Raw genomic sequence first — 23,411 nt, forward strand, 5'->3', positions numbered from 1 at the left:
ACCAGCTGGAATCCTTTCCTCATGCATAAATTAGTTAATAGCTAAATTTAGACAAATTCTTATAATTTTGTCATCCTAGCCCCTCCACACACAAACACACATACACACATACACACACATGCCAATTTGACATTAAAAATGCCATAAGGAGGTAAGGTTTTGTGGATAAGTGGACTCAGAAAGTTTCATTAAAAAAAATTTTTTTAAATGACCTAACAATAAAATAGATTAACATTTAGTGAACACACAACTACACATGTCTCCACATCAGAATTTTTTATGTTTATTGTTTATTGTCTAGCTCCTTCACAATACTGTAAGTACCTAAGAGAGCTGATGTTATGGCTCTTTTGTTCAGTGATGTTATCCAGTTGTCTACAACAGTGCCTACCAAAACAAACTGACAACACATATTGGTTAAAGGAGTGAATAAATGGATAGATGAATGGATAAAGGAAACAATAATTGAAATCTCATAACCTTTTTGCTCCATTACTATGTTGAAAAATCTACAGTGACAACTTTTAGATGTTAAAATGTACATTAGTTTGTTTCAATAATTATAAAGCCTTCAATGTATATTTTACTACAGGAAGGGAAGGGGGCCTGGCCAAGGAAAATGCTCCCCAACTACCTCATCATGAGATCATTTCATTTGAATTCCATGTGAATCTTGATTCTCCATTGCCCACTGATGTTTGAATCAGCCTCTCCTCTATTTAAGTGCTGGATAGTGACACTCTCTTGTTATCCATATAAACCTTTTGGTTTTCTGAAGCTCAGGAGGAGATTCAGCAAGACAGTGGCTTATCTGATGAGTTTAGAATAGTTCTCCCTGGAATTAATCCATATTTTTTATTGGGTTGTGTATTTAACAGACATGGTGCCATATGAGGCCCAAGTAAAATCTTCTCACAAATCATGGCTACTGATTCACAGAGGGGAAGACAATCTGGATGCCCCTTAAGTGAAGATATTGAGTGGAGAAAGAGATCTAGGACTCTATGCTATGGGACACATTTCCAAGGGCCCTCCTGAAAAAGATTACATTAGGGTACCTTTGGAGGAAATTAGGATTCTTTAAGACTCCAAATATGGCAGGATATTAGGACTGAGGTCTAATCTTAAACCCAATTTAGAGAACATTATTCTGCCTCCCTTGAGCCCCTGTCTCCAAATGTGAAACAAAGACTTTTCCACTAATGAAGGCAAAGGCTTCAAGCAGAGGTCATTTCAAATCTGCAGGCAGAGGACAGAGGGTGCCTTTTCTGGTTTCACCAGGGAGCTTTTATTCCTGACGTTCCCAGGCCTGCTTGACAGCAATCTGCTCGGGACACTTATAGACCCTGCAGTAGGAAATACAGGAGGGAATGCAAATCTCATTGTTGAAGTCTCTGTGCTTTGTCAAGACTTGGAAAATGTCAAGGTACTTTCTTTTCTTTGTAATGCTGCTGTGTTCTTAATTGAGGCAGTGGATAAGAGAAAGACAAATTCACTCAGAGAATTGTTACTGACCACCCTCATTGCTCAGGTATTTTGCCTTTTTTATGGTCTAGTAGAATGGAGAGACCTTTATGCTTAATTGGATGAGAGAAGGAGAATATATCTTAATCAATGAGTCCAAGACAAATATTTGCCAGATGTAAAAATGGGAATAACAGCCCCTGCCCTAACTACCACAGTGCTTGTCATGAGGATTGGGTGGTTTAATAACTGGAACTGAGATAATTAATATTTTGAGTGCTTCAAAATGTAGAAAAAGCTCCCATCTCTTCCCATTGTGGGAAGAACTGTCCTGCAAACCTTCCAGGCAAGAGTAGTCACATTCAAAAACATAGGTATGAGGGAGGTGAGAGAGAGACTGAGAAATATTTAGGGAGTTAAGGCTTCATATAACCTGTGAAGGCATTTTGCAAGTCCTAAATTAGTAGTAATTTCTATTGCACATTAATCTCCCTTTAACCAGCCCTGGACACCTAGAAGAATTTTAGTATCTCCCTCCCCTGCATTTCAGTGAAATGCTTGTAACTTCATTTTGCTTTATTATGGATAATATGCATGCCAGGAGGGAATTTATTTTCTAACTGTGGTTAGTCTTCCATTCAAAATTATGATGCCTTTCTGATTTTATGGGCCATGAAATACTGTTTCCATAGCCAGCTCCTGTGTCTCTCAGCCTCACTTATGTTTCTAATCCATATTCTCTTGAGGATATCAAAAAGTATAGTTCTAAACCATGAGTTTACCTTCCCTTAGACCTTTAAGGAAAAAAAAATATGTATATATGTACATTTCCTAGGCCCTGTTACATAAACCCTGCCTCCCTATTCTCAACATGAGACGGTACCTGGGACCCTTTGCTGAAAGGCTTGCACCTGGACAAACGTTTCCTCAAGCAACAGATACAAAGAAACTATAAGGGACTAAAAATAACTGTGCATATGTTCCCTTGGGGCAAATTATGAACAAGATACAAAAAGGCCAAAACCCCAACTGTCACCTTTAAGGTGTTGGGAGCAAAAGAGAGTGTTGTATTTACACACAACACCACTAAGTGGGTAGGCCGACCTCTCTGGCCTGACCCCTGGGTCCACCCTTTCCCTCACCTCATTTAAGGGGCCAGCTCACCCAGACTCAGGGAGCAAGCAAGGGCACTTGTTACTTGTTCTTGCTCCCTTGTGCTGCAGCAGAGTCCCAATAATGCCTTGCCTGAAATCTTTCTCTGGCCTCTTACCAATTTCTGTTGATTAAAGAGGGCAAAGAATCTGGCTGGTAATATATATATGCAACTACCATTTACTGAGTATTTATGATATATCAGGCAGCACACTTAAAATTTACAGAATTATCTCTTTATAAATTGGTACAGCTCAGGGCAGTGGTTATCATGAGCCCTAACTTAAACATGAAGAAGAAACCTATGTTGGGAGAATTTAAGTAAGAGCCAATAAGTGATAGATATTGGGTTTAATTCAGTTCTTTCTATCTCCAGCTAAAGATCTGTGCCAAACTATCCCCTCTTATAATACACTTTCTTTCCTTTAGAGCCTACTTTCCCACCATATGTATATACTTTTTCTACTTTCCATAATTCATGGTTACTAGAACTTGAAATCTCATAATTTCCTAAAAGAATTAGTTGTAATTTTTGATGGATTCATGGGAGAGGATGAGCTTTATGTCCTTCAACTTTGCCATCTTGACCCAATCCCCCTCACGTTCTTTCTCCTCAGAGAAAATTGGTGGGAAGGGATAATATGAGAGTTCGAGATTTGTAAATATTAACTACTATATATAAAACAGATAATGAGTTTCTTCTGTATAGCATAGAGAACTATATTTAATATCTTGTAATAACCTACAATGAAAAAGAATATGAAAATGAATATATGTATGTATATATATATGACTGAAACATTATATTGTACACCAGAAATTGACACACGGTAAACTGACTATATTTCAATTAAAAAACAAACAAACAAAAAACATGTATACCTTCTGTATACATAGACCCAGGAAAACTAACTCTGCAAATAGCCCAATCTATCACCTTAAATACCATCTCTAGCCAAAGACCTAAGAAAGTTGTTGGGGGTAGAGAAGGGGAACAGTTATGGGAGGTTACCAGAAACAGCACAGTAAATAAGTTGTTATGAGATTTAAGTCCTTGCTTTTTGCAATAAGGGTTTCTAGAAATGTAGTCAGCTCTTCTTCCTGGTACTGAGGGGAAAATACACTCACAGATGTAGATTTCCCTTATAAAAGTAAATGTCTCTTACAAAAGGGAACTTCTATTCAGTTTTTAGAGCCTTTCCTATGTCTGCTGTGTTTTTAAAAAATAATGAGCCTAAAATAATCCTTATGACAAAGAGGCATATTTTGGGGTGGAAAATTCTTTTCTTCATCTGTCTGACATGGCAACTAAATGAAAATTCCTTGTTGCAGTGAACACATTGGTCTTGCTGACCTGTGTGTATCCAACATCTAGCACAGTAGTTATAAACATAATAAGATTTCAAGAAATATTTTTATTTTTAGAATGTGTGAATGCATAGACCGTTCATTGTTCCTTCTTATTACAAGAGAGAAAATAATGCCCTTCTTGTCAAAAACCAGTTCCTCCACATCTCTGCATTACAGCCTCCACCTTGTGTTGACCTGAAATAGACCTCCAGATCTTTCTCCAGGCTTATTCAGGATCAGCCAAAAGTTGCACTTCAGGATCTGCAACCTGGGTGAGCCACTTTTATGCTCCTACACAGCAAGGTAAGGAGAACTCTTTTATAGAGGGGAAAAGGAAGTTGGGAGGGCTCTAGTAAACAAAAAGTTAGCGGCTTTTCACTGGCTGAGTACTTGCCAGAAAAGGAGTCTTTCTTCTTCCTGTTGGGCTCTCCTGTTGTCACAGGGTGTGAGAGCTCCCCCTCTGGTCTCCCAACTCTATTTAATTGATGGTTTGGTTTATTAATTTTTTACACTTGTCAAGGCATTTCATCCCATAGCTGATTATACCCTCTCAATCCTCAGTTATCATCCTCTTTTTATTCACTGGTTTATCACTAAGACATTAAATAGGATCCAGTGTCTTCCATTTTTAAATAAAAAATACATATAAATTTAAAATATCCTCCTCTATTTCCATGTACTCCTAAAATAAATTCTCTGAAGAAGTTTGCCCCTGAAGGTAAGTAGAGAGTTGTTTATATCTACTGTGATACTGTGATTTATAATGTGATACATATTTGGTCTTCTTCACTGTTCCTGGTCCTGAGCTCCTAAAACTCTTGGAATTTCCTAAGTGATAAAAGTGCTTTTTGTTATTCATAATAAGCCCCGTTCAATGACAACTGAGTTTATGTTAATGAAGTGAGTTTTAGAAAGCCCCAAAGGATGGGAGCTGGTTGCCAAGGCGATTAGAGGATTAGAATTTTCCCTCCTACCCCCTATCTCCATGGATATGAGAGGGTGGAGGTCAAATCAATCACCAGTGGCCAATGATTTAACCAATCATGTCTAAGTAATAAGACTTCCATAAAAACCCCAAAAGTATGGGAGAAGGAGGTGGGTTTGGAGAGCTTTCAAGTTCCTAAACACTTGGAGATGCTGGGGGAGTGGTACGCCTGGAGGGCATGTGATAGTTCTGCACCCTTTCTCTCATACCTTGCCGTAGGCATCTCTTCAGTCTGGCTGTTCATTTGTATTCTTTGTAGTGAGTTGGCAATAGTAAGTAAATTGTTTTTCTGAGTTCTGTGTGCTGTTCTAGCAAATGATCAAACTCAAGGAGCGGTTTGTAGGAACCTCCAAATTATGGCAAGTAGGTAAGAAGCACAGGTGACAATCTGGACTTGTGACTGACGTCTGAAGTGGGGATAGTCTTGCTGAATTGAGTGTATAAGCTGTGGGATCTGATGCTATCTCCAGGTATTTCGTGTCAGAAGTGAACTGGATTGTAAGATACCCATTTGGTGTCTGCCTGAGACTTCGTTACTGAAAAATCAGCCTCTGCACCCCGAAAAGTGAATTCAAACTCGGAGGCAGAGTTTTGGAAGCAAAGAAAAGAGCAGCTTTATACTTTGCCTAGCAAAGGGAGTCACTGCAGGCTAATACCTTAAAGACTGTGAGCCCATCTTGGGGTTGGGGTCTTGAGCTCCTATAGCAAAACTGAATGGAACAGAAAAGGTGATAACAATCAGGGCGTTTTACGGGGGGCTGCATTCCTCTTAACCTCCATGAATTTTCAGAAGGAACTCCAGAGGGTCTGTCCATTCTTCTGAGATTATCAGCCTATTATCTTCTTCCTGGAACACAACCTCTGAGTTAAAGTTATTCTCAGTGAAGAATGAAGTAGCAAACATTTTCTCATCAGGGAGGTCAGTTTGTTAGTTTGCTTTATACTCCGTCAAGTTGAAGAATTGCTTAGTATGAGGAAACAGTATTCAGTGAGGAGAGAGAGAACAGAGGAGTTTTCCTTTGGTATCTATTGTCTCTACTTCCTAAACTCCCATTTCTTCTCTCATCTAGTATATTTGGTTCAGTCCACTCTGCTGCCCTGACTGTGGGCTTGCAGGTGTCACCAAGGCCAAATTCAGTAGATAATTTTAGTCTGCATCTCACTAGGTCACTCAGCTCTTTAAGTTAAGTAGATTACTCTTGAAACTCTCTTCCCTTGTCCTCCAGAACACATTCTCTTGAGTTTTCTTCTATGGCTCTGCATTTATTCCCAGTTGTTATTCTCTTCTCTTCTCCTGTTTTTCAGCACTGTCTGGACTCTCTTTTCTTCTGTTAATCACTCTGTGATCTCACTACTAAGGAGCTTTTATATGCTAATTATGCCTAGAATTGCATCACCCGGAGAAAAGTTTTTTTGTGCCCCAGTCTTGTCTTTCCACCCACCTTGCATTCAGTACTTGTGTTCTGTCATTAAGATGTGATTTCCCAACAGTCTAACAGTGAAAATAAATATTCACCACAGTGTCCTACAAGATCTTATATGATCTGTCCACTGCTTATCTCTCTCACTTCATCTCATGTTAAATTCCTTTTCTGCCATTACAGGCTAGCCACATGCATTTCTGCAAGTTATTAAGCTCTTCTCAACTTGGGGAATCTTCTATCCAGTAACCTACCTATCCTCTCTGTATTTCTCTGTTGACCTGGTTACCTTTTTCTTATATATCATTTTCTAAAACTATTTAATGACTTCCCAGATAACCCAATGCCATTGGATTTGGTTATTATTTTCGTCTATGGATTCTCCAAATATTTCTTCATAGTACTTCAGAACTCTCCGTTTCTTATAGTGGCTCTGTGTGATTTAGAGAAGTACTCCTCTTCTGGGTGATGGATTGCAAGAAGGCATCCTCTCTGTGTGAACGAGTATTGCGCTTCCCTCCAAGCTGGCACAGCCCCACACCATGACACTTGGCTTGGCTATGTAGTCAAGCTAGATTTCTGCCTCTACTTGTGCCCCTTTGCCTGGGTACTTTGTGGAGGACACACTTGGGCCGCCTTACACTGCCAGTTAGATAACATTTTCCACAATATATAAACACGTGGCATATATATATGCACATATATATGGTGTGTATGTTTAAGCTGTGGCTTACACACACAGTCTGCTAGATTAGTCTCTAGCAGATGAGGGCTCCCAATAAACATTGGCTGAATAAGAAACTACATAAAAAATAGTTTTTTGTTCTTTTTTCTTGCACGGTGGATAGGTATACAAAGGTTTTCAGTACCAAATAGGTAAAGAGAAAATTATTTCACATGTATATCTGCTAAATTCCCTTCCAGGAATAGGAACTGAATAGTCTCATCTTGTATTATTAGCACAGGTACATGCCTTTTCAGAAGTGTATTCAGGAAACATCTTCTCCCAATAGTTGGGGGCAAGCATTAGGCTCACAGTCTCTGGCAATTATGATGTCATAATCAGTTATTACCTATGTCATAACTGTAAGAAACATTGAAACATTCTTGAATCACTGGATTTAATTGAATTGAATTTGGATTGAATCAGATTGAGTTTATAGTTACAAAGAGGAATTTCTTCAGATGCATGCACAGGAAACAGGGTAAGCTGGAACATATTGGTCCTAAACATAGCTATCTGGTGGATGTAATGAAAGCCCCAGCAAAAACTGACAGTTTCCCAGACTGTTCGTAAGTAATGGATAAAAGCCTGATTTTGCTGGCAGTGAGAGAAAAATAGCAGGCTGAGGATTTCATGAAAATCAGGGGATGTTTTAATTCTATTTGAAAGTAGAACCTTGTAAAACTGCCACAGTGGAGATGGTTTGAAAATCTTGCAGAAACCCTAGTGATGCAAATAAGTGAGATTTTTTTTTTTTTTTTTTTTTTGAGCCCCTTCTCGAACTGTCATCTGATGGCAACTCACCGCCCATGGGCAATGAATGTCAGGCTTTGTAATCAGGTGAGAATATGATTTTGGTCTAGTTGCTCCACATCTAGGAGTCTCAGTTTCTTACTCTGTAGAATGGTGATAAAAACAGCACTTATTTTATTGATGTCTCCTACAAACCTGTGAAAACAATATTCCATAATGCCTAATCAATAAATGGCTCAGCAGTTCTCCACTTGCTTTGTTCCTGTCTACTTCTCTTCATGTCCTTATCCTTCATGTACTCACCCCTAACAGGCGAATGAGATTCCACAAAGTCAAAGGGGGCAACTACTTTTCTTTGCCATAGTTCCTGTCACCTATACTACAAATAAAACTTCAACTCTCTCTCCAAATTCTGTTAACTATTTAGCCTGATATTCCAGTCAGGACTGAGAATGTTGGTGTGTTCACTTCCTGTGATTAGCTTTGGGCTGCTCCACACCCTTGTTGGACTACCCAGTCTTGGAGTAGGGAGCAGAATAGAATGCAGGGGTCAGAGCGTGACATCAGAAAAAATTGGTCCATGAGTGAGTGAGTCAACAAACAGGTCACAAAGAAAATAATCAGAAAAAGTGGACATGGGATAATTTTAAAGTGGGATCACAGAAAGTTAGTTGCCTTTTATCAGGTTCTTCAGTGTGGGCCAGGAGAAGGCTCTCCATCTTGGAGATGTGGCCATAGAGTAAAAATTGGCATTTACAAGTGAGCTGCGTGGTTAGAAGAGAAAATTGCAAATTTTTTAACTTTGTATCAGTCATCACGTTCTCCCTAATTGATCAGAAAGATTTCATATGGTTTGATTTTAAGGGTATGTTGGTGAGTGTAGAGTAGAAAATTAGTTTAACGATCTTGTTTATATACCTCTGTCTAGATAAGGAGTATTCAACTCATTTTAGGAAACAATCTTGAAGACATTTTCTTCACTGTCCTACAAGTACGTTTATAAAAGTTTGTAATTCCCCACTGAGAATCTTGGTGCTGGATATGTGCCATCTTTCTACACTATCAGAATTGGGTAAAAGAGAAGGCAGTGAACATTTTGCAGTGTGATTTCAAAACCATTATGAGTTATAAATAAAGCTAGAAAAATTGGTTTCTACATTCTGCAATCCCACAATATTGTCATGCACAAATATAAAAATAATATGAATCTAACTTATATGAATGATAGACTATGAAAGACTATTATTCCAACGATTCAACATGGGTTTTTCAGAAAGATTCCAGAAAGTAGGAAGTACCATGACATGGAAACACCTCTTCCCACTGCAAACATTGCTAGGATTGATAATTAACTCTTGTGGGTTTTCAAATCAGTTGTATGGTGGCCATGACAAATTAATACAAAATACCTACATTCCTATAAACGACCTCTCTGATATAGACAAAACGTTACAGAACAAAAGCTCTGTGTTCCTTTTACTAGGGAATAAGTACTGTGGTACTGTCTTTACCCTATTTAGAAAACTTCAAAATGATTTTTCTGCCTTTCTTTTTTGTCATGGGGAGTTCTCTTGGCCATATATAAGCGTGCAGGTTTTTGAGTGAAACATACAAGCGTATAAAATATTGAAAGGGATTTTTGAAAAATGTTGAGCAGACTCAACAGAAAGACTTTTCAGCCATAAATAAATAAATAAATGATGTTTCCTTTCAGTGTAGTTTGCTTGGCACCTCAATATATAAAACAGTAGTCTTTGGAGAGTTAAAATCAAGTGATGGTGCTAGTGATGGTGGAAAGTCTGTGATGCTGCTTACTGATCTGTCTCTTCATCCCCAAACATTAGCAGCACCGGACAGGGTTCTGGAGTACAGCTTGGAAGCAACCGATGTGCGTTCCCTTCACTTTATAGAGGAAGACAGTGAACTCAAGAGAGACGATTGCATGTTTAAGGGCACGTAATCTAAGATAAGCTCTGTGTCATAAAAATCTTTGTTTTCCTCCCAGCTCTCAATCATGTCCAGGTACATAAAGCTGACAGAAAAATGCCTCCCTTGAATCAGAGTAGTGTTCTATTAGCCCCTTCAAAATAACCATTGTTATCTAAAGATAATGCAGATAGATGTTCAGCTAGTTTCAGCCTTTTTCATCTCCAACATTTGAAACTTCTAGGACTGTTGCCTTCATTTATAAAAATAATTCGTTCTGAACCCCGTTCATCATTATTAGCATATCTACCTAACTCCTGGTTGTTCGAATCTGATCTTGTGACCACATGCTCAATGCTGAGACTGGAATCTCAAGAGTAGATTGCTATATGGTTGAGTACCAGTGGGAAGGGCATTTCAGGATGTTGTCAGCGAGGGCAACCAAGAGGGAGAATCTTATCTTGACCAAAGCAGAAGGAAAAGACTTTAAATGAGTGTGCTTAGTGGATTTGTTGACCTGGAAGTGTCCTCCATTATGGCCTAAAATCCAGGCTGCAAATTTCTTTTGGGCAGGGGCTATATTTTACTGGAACCTGGTGCATAATAAGTTCTACAAGTATATATTGAACCAAAAAACAGTTAAAAAAAAAAAAAAAAGAAAGAAAGAAAGAAAAAAGATAAAAGAATGATTAGGGAGCCATTTTAGGTTAGTGGTAGAAAAATGACTAAATGTGATGTTTTAGGAAGTTTACTTGATAATAGAAATTTCTAAAAGTCAACGAGGGAGAAGGTCAGAGATGGAGAGGCTGTTCAGTAGACTATTGCAATAACCTGTATCAAAGATACTTGTTCACAAACCCCCTTCCTAAATGGGGAAGGGAAACCTAACCGACAAGGTCAACGTCTTGCACATTGCTTTCTCTAGCCATTTTGACCTTCCTTCACCTTTTTCTTTTTGGAATGCCAGTTGACTTGACAGCTTCCCCACATTTTATCACTTCCTGTAGACACTGTCATATGCAGTAGGTCACATCCCCTAATTATCCCCATGTGTTAAATCTCTCTCTCCTATTAGCTCTGTGTGAACAAGGTGTATGATTTCTTCTACTGCTTTATTCCTAATCACATTTATCTCAGATCTGTGTGCAGTATAGATGCTCAGTAAACAGATGATGGTATCTTTAATATATCACCATCAAGAAGAAGGGAATTAAATTAGGTTTGATAATATCCTTTTATTTCTTAAAAATCCTCCAAGTTTATCTGTTGATTCCAGTAGTAATTCTGAAATTCTATTTCACAAAATACACGTATCTAGAAAGATGAATTTGATGTTTCATTAAAAAAATTATAATTAATTAATTATATTTGAGAAATTCTGGGATGAACAAATTAAACATTTTCATTGCAATGGGATTTCTAAGAGTCTTTAGCTTGCCAATGTTGATTGTGGTCTCTAAGAGGGGAATGGACAGTTTGGGCAAGTTACCCGATGTGAAATAAATTTGAAACTTAACTTTTCCTCAGAATGCTTATCAAAATCATAGGAATTTCTGTTGTTCTACAGAACAAACTCCAAAGGCTGGAGTTTCCCATCTGTGCCTAGACTCAGCACGTATATACTTTTGTAATCAGAACACCCCTGATCACCTTTCTAATGTTTCTTCTCTACCGAACACTAAGTCTAAGGCCTCTGTTACTTATTGTTTTCCCTAAACAGCAAACACATAAGCATCTTATATTACTCATTTTATTTTTATTTATGAATTAGTTTCCTTACTGAAACGCAAGTGCAAATAGTTGGGTCATTCTTTTTTCTCAGGTGAGCAATGATAAGCATTCTTGGACATATGTCCTTTGTAAGATATATATTTGTGTGGATGCATTTTTAATTCATATAACTTTTAGTGTGCCATAAAGATTATGCTGTATTTTATGTTTTTTTTTACTTGAAAATGTTTTGAAAATGAATATATGTTGGCCTCTGTGCATTTATTTTATTACTTCTAAATGCTCCATAGTAGCCCTTAATATCCATTCTCTTTGTGTAAATGAATACAGTGCCTCCAGCATCTTGTTTTAAAATATATATATGATGAATAATATTAGGTATATTCACTGTGAATCTTTTCAAGTATTTCTCTGGGATTTATACCTTGATATGGCATTGCTGGGTCATAAAGTAGATGTACTATATGAAGCTTCTCGTTTTTAATTTTTTTTTTTATTGAAGTACAGTTGGTTCACAGTGTTGTGTTAGTTTCTGGTGTACAACGTAGAGACTCAGTTATATAAATAATCTTTTTCATATTCTTTTTCATTATAGGCTATTACAAGGTATTAATGTGCTGCACAGTAGAACATTGCTGTTTATCTATTTTATATATAATAGTGTCTGCAAATCCCAAACTCCCAATTTATCTCTCCCCACCTGTATTTTTATCAGTACTAGGCTGTATCCACAGTATTTTTTTAGATCTGTCTCATGAGTCTAAAGTAATAACTTGTTTTCACATTTCCATTTTTTTCTGACTATACTTAGGTTTATTAGTTCATACACTTGAGTATGCTTCTGTACCTGTAACTGGAATGCCATAGGCTTATTTTTTATCGCCTTTGTTGTTCTTGTTTTCTTATTTTATTTTTACATATGAGTAGTAAGTCTTTCTTATCTGTCATTGTGAGGAATACTGTTCCCTCCTCAAGTCTCTGCTAGTCTTACTGAATTTTATATTGAAGAATGGAGCTTAATAAATACTAAAATCCAATTTGAAAAAAAAAGGATGTTAAGTAGGTCACAAAATTCTGCTATAATTTTGATTGCAGTGGAATGAAAATTATAGATTGATTTTTAGACTAATCGACATCTTTAACATTTTAAGTCCTTTTATCAATGATGTATCACTCAGATGCAGCTATGCTGCTGAACTCTGCTTAGTGTAGTAGTTAGTCTGTTTATTCTGTTAACTTCTCTGTGTATATGGTAATGTCACATGCAAACAATGACACTTTTGGATAAATCTTTCATCTTTGTTTCTGTTTTTCCTTGTATAACGGTGGTCACCAGGCCCTCCAATATTACACTGAACCAAAGCAGTTAGCGCCGCCATTCTTTTCTTATCTCCATATTGAGGAGATGTATCTTACAACTCTATTAACTATTTTATTTGCTATAGAATTGGGGTAGATTACCTTTTGTTAACTTAAAGAAGTTCCCATCTATGCTTATTAGTTTTCTGGGTTTTTTTTTTTTTTTCTTTTTTAAACATTAAGTAGATCATGAACTCTCTCAGACTTTTTTTTCCTAATGCATCTATTGAAATATTCAGTGGTATTTTTGTCTTTGATAGTCAATTAGATGTAATACTAAATTATCTTTATATTCTTAGGATGAACTATATTAAAATAAGAGGCATTACTTATTAATGCACTATTAGATTCTACTGATGGTTTTATGGGAAAAATAAATGAGTCTGTAACTGCCAGTTCTTGGTTTATCCTTGCCAAGTTTGAAGATACATACTGCGTCTTCTCGAGGCTCTTTGGGTCTGTCATGCCTTCCTGTTTTTCACTTGTGATATTATTTTTGCCTGTATATCCCCTCTCTCACCACATCAACTAAGTGAATAACTAACTTTTTCTATGTGACATAGCTCAATAAATATTTCTGTACCTTTCCCCAAACTCATGAAGCATTAATTAATTTGACTCAGTGTTCTTATAGCAATTTGAAAATACTAAAACTTATATCAAATCACAATGCTATTTTTTTTTTTTTTTTTGACTTTATGCTACAGCAGATGACTGGATGCTCTCAAGGAAAGGGATTGAATCCTACTATCTTTGGCCAACCCCCATGGCATCCAGTATAAGGCTTAGAGAATAACAATGCATAACAAACAAGGTGCAGCATCCTTTTAAAATAGCTTATTATATAACAATGTCTTACACTTATATAGTATGAGATGTTTTTCTCCAGACTGATATGACTTCATTTCTATGCACCCAGTATTTATTAAGTGCCAAGCTCCTCAACTTCCAGAGAACCAGAGGGACTTATCAGTAAGTGGCAATAAACAAAACAAAACAAAAGGTTTGTTTGAGTGTGTTTTTTCCTGATATTTTTTATCATAGCTAAACCACAAAGACCAAAATGTTTCTGCCCTTGAGAATTAGCATACACTTCAAAGAAAAGGACACACCTCAGGAATGCTTCCTGAACAACGTATTATGTTTATAATATAAAGCCCTTTTCCCTGCTTTAAGATAATCATAGGTAAATATTTCAGATGTAACTCCTTAGTTCCATTAAGAAACATTTCTAATAAATGTATCCATGAGACTCAAGCCAAGAGTGAACTCACCAATACAGGAGCCTTTATTTTTTTTCCCCTTTTTTTTCATTTCTAGAAAGCTAAAAAAATAAAATAAACAAGCTGGACTTTTTCTGTCTGAGACTAAGGTGTTGACTCAGGTGTTGATACTTAGAAGAATCAAAGTATAGTAATATTTTCTAGAAGGTCCTTTACATACCTCATGTAGAGATTTCTACAGGACTCCAAATTCTATTATCCCTTCTGGTGTGGAGGATTAGAGGAGTCATGATGTCTGTTTTGATAACCAAATCATCTCCAAGTCATCCTAATCTCTGTAAATGGCCCCACCCAATGACATAGCTATTCAAATCAAAAACTTTAGGGGTCACCTTAAGTACCATCTTTTCTTTGTCTTGCATATCCAGTGCAATTGCCAGTACTATCAGTTCTATATCCAAAATATTTCTGGATCTATCTATTTTTTCCATTTCTTTCCAGTGACCACCTCAGTAGTCAAAGTCATGACATTCTCTTGCTTGGGCTACTGCAACAATCTCCTGTCTGGGTTTCCTGTTTTCATTCTTGTCTCCTGTAATCCCATTTCCATGCAGGAACCAGAGTGATCTTTTCTAAAATACAAGCCAGATCTTGTCATTCTTTGCCTTTAGATCCCTTCAATTGCTTCCTTTTTGATGTAAAGTAGATCTGAGCTCCTCATCTTGGTTGACAAGGACTTGTATTATATGGTCTCTGCCTGACTCTCCACATCACATTGTGTCACTTCCCCCCCCACCACCATCTACTATGATCTAGGTGTCATTTTCATTCCTTGTATATGTCCATTGGTTTAGTGCAGCAGAACCACTAACACAGACTTACTTTTCTGAAGACTTTTGCTGTGGTTTGCTCTTATCATGGCAGCTTCACATGGCAACTCAGATATCACTCTGTCCACAACATTTAGTGTCCCATCCATGTTGTGTTCTATTGTATCTTCTTATTTCTACTCATCTACCTTTCTCCTGCACCACCAAGTCTTTGAAGAAACAGACCCCCTCCTGCACACTCTATTACTGCTGTTGTCACCACTCAGATTAGTGGAACATTCTAAGCACAAATTTGTAAAAGAAATGAGGTATTAGAAGTTTTGTCATGTAGAGAATTTCATATTTAAGGAGCATTAGCAGTAAAGTCCATTGAGAGATTTATCCCAGCAGCACAATTCATTTTCAAGTGTCTGGACTGAACTCATTTATTGATGCTCCCAGGCTGCAGATCTGCTCCGCCCAAAACTCACTGTAACAGAGATTCCAGCAGGGTACTGTCGCTTGGCAGGGTTAGTTGTTACTTCTCTGAACTTTCACAGAACTGTCTGTTCACCTTTTCCACAGCATAGACAAACCTAATGTTTTATTATTTTTTTGTTTCTATAATTTATCCAGTTAGACTCTATGTCTTAGAAAGGCAGGACTTTATGATTATAGAATCTAGCATATATTTTGTAGGAAAGAAATTTAATAAGTTTTTTTTTTAAGTATTTGTAGCTCTAACCTTTAATTTAGATAATTCATTCACTCGTGCAACAATTAGACTTGACAAATATGGAATACTTCTCAAACTTTAGAGGTTGAAATTAAAGAGAACCTAGAAAAAACATAGGTGAATTGGTAATGAGGGAATGCGCATATTAGGGAGAGAGAAGGCTCTCAGTACCCATACTGTTGTGTTCAGTTAGAACACAGTTGTTGAACTCTAGCCCATGCATAGGAGGAGTCACAGGGTGGCCCTGGGTATCCTTGCATGTACAGAGGAGATCTGAAGGAATGAAAATTTACCTTCAGTGACCTTTCATTTTCTCTTATCGTGTGGTCTCTAGGTTCATTGAAGCTTTTGTTTTCTAATTTTTCTCCCCAGATAGCACCCTGTGCTATTCCTTCTAACAACTTTCTGTCATCTGTGGATAATAACGGAGGTATCTATGATCTATTAATAAAGATACCTGCAGGAGATAATACTTATACTCGACATGTGTGTCATATTATGGCAGGTAACTCAAGAAATATTTACAACTTCACAGTCTCAGTAATGAGCTAAAAGACCAAAGTTTGATTCCTGTCTCTCACTTATTAGATGAGTAAGTTAATCCTGAAAAATTCCTTGAGACATCTTTGAACCTCATTTTTCTCAAAACATGCCAAAATTTAGGCAAAGCTGAAGTATGCTATGAGCACTCACTTTCTAGATCTTTCTGAATGTCCATAAAGGTGCTATTAACCTGTCAGTGTGATCTTTTTATAATTTCCCCCTCTTAGTTTTGTGTTTGAAAAGCTATGATTACTGTTGCACCCATTAAAGAAGTTCTCATCTTCCCTGAAAAGTTCTCTGTAAAGACTTCTTGAGTCTTACCATTTAGAGTCACTTTCTTCGTCCTCAGTTCTTCCACATCACTGTATATAACTTAGCTTTTATTTCTTATCATTAGAAGCTTCACATTATAATTACAGAGAGTGTTGTTTAGTCGAAAGTCATGGGCTAAGTTTAAACCTAGACTTACAAGGCCACGGAGAAAGAATGCTTCAACAGTTAGCTTAAATGAGATCCATTAGCTCAATTTCATAACTAAGGAGATATGTTTGGAGATTATAGTCAACTGTGTAGCCTGACTTTTGAGCAGGGTGGTGCTCAGTATTTGCAGGAGACACATTGTCTTTCCTTTTAGATAGACTGTCAAGTCAGGGAGATTTAAAATGTCTTGAACTCTATAATACTAGGATTAGGTAGAGAATACGAGGACTAGGAGATCTTTACTGTCAAGAGTATATCATGTAAACAATAGCAAAAGTGTACCAGGTGATACATAAATGTGTGTTGACTAAAAGGAAAATAATGAAAACAAATACCTACTTTAATGATAGAATTTCTATCTTGTACAATCATCAGAAAGAGTAGGAGCTGCAGTGACAACAATATATGCAACACTGCTTGGCCAGCTGAGTAACTTTACAAAGAAGCTGTGTATATTAAAATTAAAAAAAAGCATTGGAATGGAGGAAAATAAAAATATGTTGAAAACTATATTCCTTGCAAAATGCATTCTACATTTATTGTTTCCACAAAAGCACAATTCAATATAAAAAAAACCTAATCCAGCTTCACAACGTGATGCATTTCATTCTAATTTCAGGTATTGTGAGCCATTATTTTGCTCTTAAATAAACACTCCCATTTAAGACCCTTTACCTTCAATCCAATTTCTTTCAAATTCAAAGATAGATTCAGAAAAACAAAAAGCCACCATTTCAGGTTTTTGGTAGTGTGTGATTGTGAGATAAAAAATTACAAATATAAACTGATCTCTAAAAAGTTGAGTGTGTGTGTTTATAAATATAAATATATATGTGTATATATAGTCCCTTCAATGTTGATATTCATGTTTAAAATGTGCTTTCATATAACTTTTCTAGTGATGGCCACTGTTACCGTATTTTTCGACTGACAAAGATGGGATTTCAGTCATGCTCAGCCTTTCCAACAGTGCCAGTGATGGGATTTTTTGAAATCTTATTACTGGTTGCACTGCCCTGATCTCAAATGGAACTTTCAATCAAAAAGGCAATCAGAAGGTTATACATTCGTGAGATTCCCTGCAAAGCCAGTGATCGCATAATACAACTTGTTGGAAAGGCCTACCTGCCTCCAGTCCTTATGTGGCTAGTAAAGAGTAATTGGCTACTTAGCTCTCAGCACCTGCTTTTCCTTCTCCAGAATACAGCATAGCCCAGAACTCTGCTGAGTCTCAGTGTGGAATCTGGCTGCTCTTAGGAGATTTCCAAGTCTCACGCAGAGACTTGTCTTATGTTAAGCATCTGATTAGGCAAACTCTCCCAAAGACACATTTGGTTCTTTCTAAGCACTCTTATTTCACTGGTGATGCCAGTAAGTCTTTTATATTATATATATACAAACACACGTTTCTCTGGAACACTTTCGCTGTAAAGTTCTTATTCTAGAAATCACAGTTCTGCATGGCATGGTTAACACTTGCGTTTAATTTCTGGTCTATTTTAATCATCCTATTACAAACTGCTTTTAATCTTATAACTGTACTCATAAAAGATTATTGTAAAGAATGGCCTCTTAACATTCTTTAGAACACATATATGGATGTTTCAGAGACATTCTGTAACTTGATTTGATCAAATAGTGAACAGGATTGCAGATGAGTTGATCAGTCCCATATGGTGTCCGGTCACCTGGGGATGCATCAGTTCCCCAAGCGGGAACTTCGAATTGTGAACTAGGCAGAGGGAGATAATTTTGTCTCACTTGGCTCCAACTCAGTGCTTCTTCGCCATTAGGCAGAGAACCCTTGGGCAGGGATAAGCTTCAAAAAAGACGAGTGCTTGAGACACAAAGATCTACAGACACATTAAAATTCCTATGAACTGAAGAAGCATTTCGTTTGAAGAATAGCCATACATGTATATGGAAGACATATGTGAGTATTGCTGCAACAGAAAACAAAGCACAGAGACAAAAATAGTCACTTTGATAAAGTTTAAAAATGTATTATTTAAAGAGTTGATTATGACATACTCAGACCCTAAAAGTCTGGGGACCCCATCAACCTCTTTTGGTTGAGGAAGTCTTAGAAACTCTCCTACTAGAGTAAAAAGTACCTAAGTCAAGGTCAGAGTTAGTGCTTGTGTGTGTGTGTGAGCGTGTGTGTGTGTCCCTCAGATCTTTATTTAAATTCAGGGTACTCTAAAAGTGTAGTTCAGCCCCATGCGAACATGGGGCTATTTACTTGATTCTGTATTATAAAACCTTAAATGGGCTTTTAAGCGCAAGTTGCCAGCATGATGGTGGCAAAGAAAATCAACATGGAAACCATACTTAATCTCTCTTCCCGGGCAAAGTAAATTTTGAGGTAAGATGTGGGCAACTGGTGTATCAGACATTATCTCCTGCTCACGAAAATCATCATATGAAGATTATCTTATTGATTGCCAAGACTGGAGAATATGGATTTTTATACCCCTGAAAAATGGTGTAATTTTTGCCAGACATGTTTATATGTCTGTAGTCTATGCCACTTCACTGAAGAGTGCATGAGAAATGAGTCTGGTATGCAAGAGATAAGTGAAGTAATAATCTCACCTTGGTTTAGAATATGTAGGATAGTCAGAATATTACTGTTGATTACTACAACAACTACTATTAATAGTCTGCCTTCACCAAGTATTTGTTTTAGCCACTGTATTTTCAAGTCACTTTGGGCCATCACGTTGACCTCAGGACAAGTGTTCAGTAGCCGTAGTGATAAGCTTACAGGAGGAACTAGTCTCAGGCAAGGGATACTCAACATGGGATCAACCAAGTCTATGGGCACTGAATAGCTATAAATTCCGAGTATCATATTCAAACATTTGTCTTCATTCACAGTGGAGTCAGCCTCCAAAAGCTGGTGCCTTCAGTTTTCTAGCCAAAGCCGTGATTTTCTCAGGTAGCCCCAAGCCAATGGCTGAGATGGCAGGGGAACTGGGGCCTGACTAGTTTTGCACAGTAAGAGACTCCTCTAATAGGCTTTCTTTCGGTAGGACCCTCTAATTGTCTGGCAAAGGATTGTCAGGTCTGCGTTGCAGTCTAAGGCTCTCTACCAAATCCTCCTTCCTAATCTCTTTACTTCTACAAGTTTTAACATCTGCATCCCTGTCTGAAAGCTTTCCCTGCTCCGTCCTGTTTCCTCCCTCTTTTATCTTTCACTTGTAACTCTGCATTAGCGTTTGCTTCCTGGAGGACCCAGCTGATGCAGCGGGACTAGCTGTTAGTCCACCATGTTCCCTTCATGTCTCCATCAGTATCTTGCTATGCGATCGTGGTTCAGCCATTTCTCATCTCTGGTTCTTTATGATAAAGACTCTTACAAATAAAAGTGACCCTTGGGATGATTTAGTTGAACGTTTTAGAATTCTTGTAAGAGTTGGCTCCATTAATAGGTCTTCATCTGATTGGAAAAAAAAAAGTGATGACAACAAAGGTATTTATAAAAATATATTTCACAAAGTAGGAAACAATACAGGAGTTTCTCTGAATACAATACATGGAGTAAATAAACAATATTGCCTTAAAGCAAAGTAGAAAATTAAAATGATCTGCATGTAGTACTTGAGTCTTGTCTTACATATTCTACCTCTAAATGGCAGGTTTGCAGTAAAAATCGAATATGCTCACATCTTCTAGTGCTGTTCTCATTTGGAGTCTATAAGACATTCTGTGCATCACCATGAAGATCGGGGAGAGAAAGGCTAAAAACAGAAGCAGTAAAATTATGTACAAACCAGTTTCTGCTCTAAAACGGGGGGGGGGGGGGCAACTTGAAGCGTGTTTATTGGGCAGGGCATTACGTAGGTATTGAAAAGTCTAGAGTTTAAATATTCACATGAGTCGATACACTTTCAGATGTTTGTGCTTGTAGTAAAAACACCAAATACTAGGATTACGAACAAAATAGAAAACAGTCCAAAAGTTTCTCTGGGAAAATGCTGTTCCTGCCATCACAGTCACAATAACACTTTCTACTCTAAGGAGACTATTAGCTTCCCTTTTGATAATATTGCCTGCCATACTCATCTCATCAAAATGTACATGTATTAAACATTCATTGTATATATATTTATATAAAACGATCTAAAGGATTATTAATGGATATAATTTAGTTTTTTCTTCATATAGTCCCTTAATCTATAGATTATCAACCTTAATAAATAAAAGCATTAATGGACATCAATAAAATATTTATTTCGAGGATTAAACAAATAAATTCACGCGCTAGCAATAAAACCATCTTGTCTCTTATGTAGTCCGCTGTGTGATACAGTTTATCTTTGTGTCCTTGTGGAAGAAGATGAAGTGGAGGGAATGAGTAATCCTGCTTCCAGAACACAAGCCTGTTTGAATGGGATTTCTCTCCTCCCACCACTGAGTTGGCAGTCCCCACCCTGGAATGGATTACGAACAATGTGATTATTTTAAGGCTCGACACAATATTTAAAGATGCTATTTAGTCTCTGATGAGTGGGGCCAACAGTTATGTACAATGTGTGGTCACCGTACCATATAATCTAGGAGGCCTCCCAAAACTCCAGAAAGTCAGAATGTACAGCAGACCAAGTATTGCTTTTTCATTTGTGGCGGGATCCTTAACTGGTGAAGGGGAAAAAAACCATTCGCATTTATAAAAATCCTTGCAGAAGACACTTTATCAGCAGCACATTTCTTGCAGGTCCATTTTTCTAAGAAAGCACCTTTTAAATTTGATTTTTTTTTTCCTCTTTTCAAACCATTTCTCTAAGGATTAGCCAGGATCCCAATCTTTGTCTGTGGTGGTCAGGTAAATATCAAATATCCAAAGACTTCTAGACACTCCACATACTGTAATTCACATTCCACAAGATTTATAACCTCCTAACATACACTTTTTACTTTTTATTATTAATTTTTTTGGTTCGACATTAAAATGTAGTTGAGTTTATAGATGATCGGTGCTAAACTTGCCTCTAAAACAAATAGCCACGTTGGTTGTATCTAAGGGGAGTGACCCTAGAATATTACAGAATGCTCAGTTCCCACTGATTTATTTATCATCCGCTGTCAAGTTTCTTTGTCACTTTCGCCAACAGAGTAGAGTTCGCCCAGTCTCTTAAAGCGGGGACCCCAGTCACTGAGGTAGTCAAAATTCTGGTCTGAGTCTGAGGTGGTGGACTCCAAGGAGCTGAGGGAGCCAGCCACGGACCCTCGGCCTTCGTAGCCGTAAATCTGAATGGAGTCATACGGCGGGGCGGTGGGGTCATTATCTGCCTCGTGTAGCCGCACGTTAATAAATTCATCGACATCAACACCGTTCGGAACTGGAGCCAGCCCCTGCCTTGGCATAAACTGCAAATCTGGCTTAATATCTTTACGGGGTAAAAATCCATTAATTCCGTCTGGGTTTTGTAAAGTTGCAATGTCAAAAGCCTCCGTGTCTTCTTCCCCTCCTCCTTCATCATCGTAACGAATGATGTTTTCTCGCACGTCTTCGTCATCTTTGATAATTAATGGCTCATTTTTATGTCGCCGCAGAGTTACAAACAGCACCACGATGACTGTAGGAAAAACGCGAAGTGACAATTAGCTAGCCTCGCATATAATTTCACAAGCAATGCATTGTGTATGTTAAGAGAGGGGCATTATTTGAAAACTTAGGAGCATACAGCTTTAATAACATTCACTTGGGAATTAAGTTAAACACCTTTCTGAAGGATGAGCATTGAATTTTGAGTGGATATCACTAGGTTGCTTCTTTTTATTAAACGGTAATGAAGCTGGGTTAAAAGAATAAGCTTGCATCTATTCATGAAGAAAGCTGCATTTAACACTTTCAGGAGCTCTAGAGTGAATGGCACAAAATGGAAAACAGCACAGATAGCATAACTAACTTGCTGTGTATCTTTGACAGGTCATTCAATATTTTTTGCCTTCATGCCCCTGTTCTGTAAAGAAAAAGGAGCTGAACAGATCATATCTAGTATATTTTGTGTTTTTTATCAGTTCTTCAAGACTCTTTCCAATCAAATAATGTTCATTCACAGATGAAGTGATATATTAAGATGAATGTCAACTTTGCATGTGAAACTTCTTGTCTTGTATGAAGACTAGAACTCCTCTATCTGGTAAGGTAGGCCTAAAAGTGGGGAAAGGGAGAGGAACACATAAAGAAGTAGCCAGATCAGCCAAACCAAACTTGGGCTAATGGTGGAAAACATGGCAGGAAATGATGTTCAATCCAGGGTGCTGGGGGAGCAGGACAGATGTAACCTGGAAGGTAGTAGTTGATAAAACCTTTATCTAAGGGCAGGATAAAATGTAATTCTCCTCTTCTATATCTTCCTACTGTCTAATCTCATTTTTATAGCTGGATCTTTTTAGTGAAAATGTTACAAAAACCTTTCCTTAATTTGCAATCTTTATTGTAATTTGATTTTAATATCAGGAAAAATATTTGAGAAACAATGCAATTTTAAAACTATATTTTTTGCTTGTTTCCTTTTTATCTCACCAAGTTTTGTGATTGAATGGACTTAGCAACCTGATCTATATATTGTTCAGATAAAAGAGTATTTTAGACACATGACAGCCCCCTGTTGAAGTAAACTGGTGTGTATCAGACAATCTGGATACTTTCTTATATAATAGTTGCTGTTGTAACCACATAAAGGTCCATCCCCACTTCTACCATTATGTTTAGTCTATCTTTTCACTGGTGATAGGATTGAAAA

General features: G+C 37.4%; 1 protein-coding gene and 1 long non-coding RNA gene across 3 annotated transcripts in view; one reads left to right on the top strand and one right to left on the bottom strand.

Moving 5' to 3' along the window:
• Window positions 1-4,130: 4,130 nt before the first annotated feature.
• The window catches only part of LOC116665770, a 128,083-nt gene continuing 108,802 nt past the window's right edge, over window positions 4,131-23,411 (top strand). Inside the window, exon 1 of the long non-coding RNA XR_004322435.1 lies at window positions 4,131-4,269. This is a non-coding gene — a long non-coding RNA (uncharacterized LOC116665770). The remainder of the gene's footprint in view (window positions 4,270-23,411) is intronic.
• Window positions 20,169-23,411, bottom strand: part of CDH8 (cadherin 8) — a 313,666-nt gene continuing 310,423 nt past the window's right edge. For both annotated transcript variants that reach the window (XM_032486452.1, XM_032486453.1), the window contains exon 12: window positions 20,169-22,238. In XM_032486452.1, coding sequence (XP_032342343.1) covers window positions 21,745-22,238 — 494 coding nt within the window. In that variant the 3' untranslated portion in view covers window positions 20,169-21,744. The remainder of the gene's footprint in view (window positions 22,239-23,411) is intronic.

This window comes from Camelus ferus, chromosome 9, assembly GCF_009834535.1.
Source record: "Camelus ferus isolate YT-003-E chromosome 9, BCGSAC_Cfer_1.0, whole genome shotgun sequence".
Taxonomy (NCBI): Eukaryota; Metazoa; Chordata; class Mammalia; order Artiodactyla; family Camelidae; genus Camelus; species Camelus ferus.